Source organism: Salmo trutta, chromosome 3, assembly GCF_901001165.1.
Source record: "Salmo trutta chromosome 3, fSalTru1.1, whole genome shotgun sequence".
Taxonomy (NCBI): Eukaryota; Metazoa; Chordata; class Actinopteri; order Salmoniformes; family Salmonidae; genus Salmo; species Salmo trutta.
In genome coordinates, this window is record NC_042959.1 from 52792929 (window position 1) to 52798928 (window position 6000).

Consider the following 6000-nt stretch of genomic DNA (forward strand, 5'->3'; position numbering starts at 1 on the left):
TCACCCTATCATACATTTCCGTTGTTCTTCATATGCCAAGTTAAGGCTCCAGCTTAACTCAAAGCTGGTTCTTCCCCGTGTGTATAAGAGTGCATATATTTTAACGGATGAGAGATTCCGAGAGAGGAAGTGACAGAGAGAGCGATCTGGAGAGGGAGATCAGGGGATATACAAAAGAGAGAAGGGAAAAGGGAAAGGATAGAGAAAGCCTACATGAAGCTCACAGAAGAAGAAGAAGCAGAGAAGTAAAGTGAAGGAGACAGATAGTTAGAGACAGCAGGCTAAAGTAAGAAACAGAGTCGATACATGCATGTCGGATGGAAAGATGGAGAGAAGCAGAGGGAAGGTTATGCATGTGAGATGGAACGAAGAGAGACGAACAGGAGAGAGAGCAAGCACGAGAGACAGGAAGCCCACTGATGACAGAATCTCCTCGGTGGATTAGTCTGTCTGTCTGTCATCTGTACTGTATGGATTATCCATAAATGAACACAGAGTGTGACATGTACATGGACAGGGATTATTTGGGGGAAGTTTATGAGGACAGCCATGTTTTCAGGAAGCCAGTAAACATGGTCTCTTTCTCTTGGTGTCTGAGCTCTCTCCTAAGCATAGAACATATTTACATTTACATACATCATTGCTCCAAATTCCTTTTTGGTTACTCGTGTTAACAAGAAAGGACAGAAAGGGAAGAAAGCAGAATTATCGAGGTTGACCACTGCTATGTAACACATCTCACTGTGGTAGATGTCAGCTATTAATATAGCATCAGTGCTGACCATACTAGTCACACAAACCATTATAAGGCCGACCCTGGAGTGTGGATTGCTCCCCCATGTGGAACTGGAGCATTATAATACAAACTGCATTTTCCATTCCTCTCTTCCTTGCTCTGAAATGACCCCAAGTATTTCTAAAAGAGCTTGTGGCAATCTGATTTGTGTGACATGGATTTCTTTATTGATGGTACAGATGTTGTTCTCGACAAATCAAGCAACAATCAATAAAATGGCTATGGTTTCCAAAGTTATTTGTATTTCAGTTCGAATTATATTCTCTCTCCCTCCCTCTCTCCAATTTCACCTCTGCCTGTTATCTCTCCATCTCCCTATCTCTCCCTCTGCCTGTTATCTCTCCGTCTCCCTATCTCTCCCTCTGCCCTAGTGATGGAAGTTTGGCCACCAAGCAGGTCCTTTTTCTTCAGAGACCTGTCCTTCCCCGCAAGAGGGGGGAATCCAAGGTGTGTGACCTCTCATTCCTCCCCGTGTTTGTCTTGGCACATGTGGGTTGACTCGCAGCTTGTTCACTAGCCAGAGCAGCGTTCCAAGGCCAACATCACCCCTCACCATGCCACAGTTCTTTTTGTTTTCACATAGATAAATATGCACACTGCCGGTCAAATGTGAATGAACCCCTTTCTTCCTGAGATATGAACCATTCTGTGGTAACCACGGCAATGCATGTTGAGAAATAACTTTACATTTGACCCTAGATTGTACTGATATAACCTCTAGATTTGACCTTTGTCCTTTGTGGAATGAATCTATGCTGATATTGTCTGTGACCTGAATTTAAACTCTGGTCACCATTGGCAACCAAACTGATGGGCAATAACCCTGGCAGAGATGAGCAGAGAATGATAATGTGAATGTTTGTGTGCAGGTAACATGCTGTTTACCTCAGTATACTGTAAGTCTCAGCTAAAAGAGGGTCAATGGAGGCAATCTCAGAAATATTACCAGCCATATTTTCTTGTTTGGTCTGTACCCCTGAAGGCACCAATCAATTCCCTTGAAATTACCATTTCATTCCCCACAATGACAATCATTTTAATTTGTTCTTTCCAAGTTTGCTATTATGTCAATTTCCAACTGTCTGTCTGTCCATCCTTAACATGGCCAATAGAACAGCAGTTTAAAGAAACGTTCTTACACAAACATCCTGTCTTTCAGAAACTGATATTCAAAAGCAAGTCCAACAAGAACTCTGTTAAAGACGCGTCAAAAAACAAGAAGAAGAAGAAAAACAAGCAATCGGCAGCAGAGAAAGATCTGGAAGATTCCAAGATTCTTGACGATGGGGAAAAGGTGCTCAAAGAGGAGAGGAAAGTGAAGGAAAACAAGGGGAACAAAAAGGAGAAAGTGAAAGAGGCGGAGGTAGAGACTGTGTGTAAAGAGGGTGAGGCTCCCTGTGAGGTGGAGGAAGAGAAAAAAGTTGAGGCAGAAACTGAGGAAGGGGTAGAAAGCGGGGTAGAAACTGGGGAGGAGAGAGTTGGAGCTGCAGGAACAGATGACAAGAGCGACAAAGAGGGGAGAGTGCAGGAGGGAGAAGAAGCGGGGGCAGAGACTGAGGAGGAAAGAGATGGAGAGAGGGAAGAGAAAGAAAATGGGGTGGCAGTTGATGATGAAACCGAAACTACCAAGGGTTCAGAGGTGGAGGTGGAGACCAAAGAGCAAGGGCAGAAAGAGGAGAAAGGGGGAGGAGCTGAAATGGAAGTGAAGGAAAATGGGGTTGAGACTAAGGAAGAGACAAATGGAAGGGAAGAGAATGGAGAAACTGAGAATGTTGACGTGCAACAAGACCCACCTGACCAGGATGAACATTTAGTGCAGGAGGTGCAAAAGGCAGTAAAGGATGATGGACAGATCAAATTGACCAATCAATGCCCCGAAGAAAGTCAAAGGTCAGATGTGTGAACCTCTTCAGACCACAGCAGACATCACACCTAAGGGTTCTCCTACCCATCAATCATGTACCTACGAAACATCATTACCTGAGATAGGGGCTCATTACCCCCTGGAACAGCCTAAATTACTGCAACATCCTCCTACCATGTAATCACTCTATCCTCTGCAGCAGACAGCTCTCCACAATGGACACATCTCTACCACAGATGGACACACAACAGTCTCTCTCACAGCCTCAGACTGATCCTATGCCTACACATAGTGAACGTACATAACTGAGAATGATGCGGAGGATACTAATGTACGAGAGTCACTGGATATAATGGACAAATTGATGGGACCAATGGGGCTTGGGTCTGAAGAAACACAGACTTTAACCAGGCACTCTCGCTTGTCCTTATTTGTACAGTACCATAGTGGTACAGTTACTGTATGTCACATGGGTTTAGATGAGGAGCACTGTGGGAAAGCACTAGTGGCTGTTGCGACAGGCAATCCAATGCAAGGTGAATGGAACTTGATTTACTTTTAGCACATAATGTAAAGTACTACAGATGATGCTGATAATCACTCTGATTCTTATGGTAGGTATGACGCATTCGCCTTGCATTCTGAATGTGTCAATATCCAAGCCAAGTCAAGGGTTTGATAACGGAGTAAATCTCCATTGAACGTGTGTGGGTTGAGTGGAAGTGAAGTGTGATGAGAACCAAACTTGGAAATGTTGAGTCAACTTTGAGAGTTTACACACGTTTGATTTTAATAGCTTTTCCAATCAATGGTCATTAAAAAGTACTTGGCAAGTATGAGGGCAAGGTTATGGGCTGTGCCATGACTGGGTGTTCAAGATAGAAACGGAGCATAGAAGAAGTAAAAAAAAAAAATGGAGCAATTTGGAATAGCGGTGTTCGAATTGCCATTTTCCATTGACTTTGCTTTAGTATTTCACCTCAAGCTTTTAAAGCCCTTCTTGATGGTGTCATTTCTGACCATACCAAAATCATAATGTAGTCTTTCAAGGTATCATGTTGCTTTTCATTTTAAAGTGGTGCTGCATCGATGCTGTGTGGAGAAATCATTAACCGGCTAATGGACTTTGTCAGTGGGGTGTCAGTCAAGTCATACATTTATAATGGGGGTCACTTATGTGGCTATTGACGGTGGAAAACCTCACCTCGAAAAATAACAAATAGCACTTCATCTGTTTTGTGATTTTCATAGGGATGGATTTTTCTTGTGCTGCAGTTGCTAAGCAAAGTCTGTAGAAACCTGTATGTTTACAGATGAATATAGGCTTGTCGCCGTTTTGTAGATGTGGTATTTTTCTGAATAACCGACTGTTCTGAAATGTTTATCTCAATGGCAGATGTATTGTATAGAATAGAATTCCAAACTGTGACCAGGATAGCCTTATTGTGATACTGGGCCTAAATCGTCAAGTACAAATGTCAGAAGTTTGAAGGTGGTTTCAGTGTAATAGCCTGAGAGGGTTGCTACAATCAGTGTTTGAAGGTAAGTTCAGTGTTTTCTGTTTTAGATTTGAACGGGAGGTAAGGAATTTGGCTTTAACAGGTGTTGTTGATTTAAAGGGTAAGTTTCTGTTTTTGATTTGAAGTTAGGCTCAGTGTATTCTGTCGTGCTAATGCTAGCTGAAGTGTGCTTTCAAACGCTCATACTGGAGCTAGCTACCACCTTAGGCATATTGGGGATTTGTAGCTATGGAGTCGTCATTGGCAACTTTTTCCACCATATGGTCCATGCTGTGGGCGTGAGGTTATTACTAATGGCCAAGTGGTCAGGGGTTATGTTTGAACCATGTTTGATGGATTTTCCACAGCTGCTACTTGTTCAAGTAGAAAGGAGTTTGCCGACATGTCAAATAGCAGATTTGATATGAAGTCAGGATCTTTTTTTTTATTTTGTGATATTATCTGTGGTATTGTTTTTTTCCAGCGACACTTCGCTTTAGGCGATTATGAGCTTTAATAAGCACTTGTTGTATTCAACATATTTTATTTAGCTTTGTGGGTCACAGCTAGAGAGAGAATAGAAATGACTTGTCAGTTTTAATATTTGTGTGGCTAGGACGAATATGAGTAAGAAATGTAAATCTGAAACACCCCTCAGTGATAACTGTAGAGATTATCTGGAACCTGAGACAGATTTCCCCATTGGGTTCTTATCAAGTCATTTTTTCTCTTTAGATTTAAACAAATCGCTTTTTTGCCCGGATATAAGATCATGTAGGACTGTCATATTTGCTTATTCATACATTGTTTATTATGTGTTCATAAGTTCTGTTGTTCATACCAATATGAGTCTTTTTTTATATATATCTGTGATCCTTGCTCCTTTGTATATTATTTTACACAGTCACAATACTGCCTGTTCAAGTACAATGTACATCAAGTTATGGTAGGAAAGTGTGGAAAATACAGCCAGGAACTATCAGGTGATCTCATTCTTTACATCATTGTATTTTAACACCTACAGCATTCTGGTAGGACACCATTAACATGGACAACTGTAACCTCCACAGAGTTGGGTCAAATGACACCAGGTCCTGTATCCGTTTGTATTAGCTGGGGGGTCGTGAACTCCATGCCCTCATCTCTCGTGATAAGAGATGATTTGTGATTGTGCATTTGCTCAGCTTTGACATAAGTAGACTCTGGGGAGAGTGGGTAGACTACATTTGTCCTGATACTGAAAAACAAGGATATGGAGAGAAAGTGAAGCAGGATCTGGCACTTCATCAGTTAAATGATGCTGAATGTTGTTTACTTACTCTTCCTTGACGATCCCTCATCCTGTGACTAACTAACCTCAGCCTTGTGTAGAACAAGCGCCTCCAACCCACTCATGGAAAAAAGGTAATCTACTATTTCCTGTCTTTATGTAACCATAATTGTCTAAAGCTCAGCAGTCAGTGGCAGTGCAATTGTTCTTGATAATGCTGTGCAAAATGTGTGTTCCAGGGTTCATTTCCTGTGTGTTATTATGTGAAATGGACAGATTAGAAATGACAGAAACATGATACAGTAGGAGGGCAATCTCTTTATATTGTCACTTTAGCTTGCTCGTGGCCTCTGGAATTGTATTGTTAGGTTTCATCTCCGATGTAACTGTTTTCATCACCTGCGCTGCCATTTTGAATGTTGAGTGTCTTTGGTCATCGGCTACCGTCACGCACTGCAGTCTTTGTAAAAACGAAGGTATTCTTTGTATTCGCTTTTCATGGAAATGTCCACATCCCTACTGTTCATGACTGTACAATTTGTATATTATAAAATTATTTATATTTAATGTG

At 41.7% G+C, this 6000-nt stretch overlaps 1 protein-coding gene across 2 annotated transcripts in view; it reads left to right on the top strand.

Annotated features, from left to right (window-relative positions):
* LOC115178197 (raftlin) overlaps positions 1–6000 on the top strand; it is a 74104-nt gene extending 68104 nt beyond the window's left edge. For both annotated transcript variants that reach the window (XM_029739291.1, XM_029739299.1), the window contains exons 9-10: positions 1168–1243; positions 1956–6000. In XM_029739291.1, coding sequence (XP_029595151.1) covers positions 1168–1243; positions 1956–2699 — 820 coding nt within the window. In that variant the 3' untranslated portion in view covers positions 2700–6000. The remainder of the gene's footprint in view (positions 1–1167; positions 1244–1955) is intronic.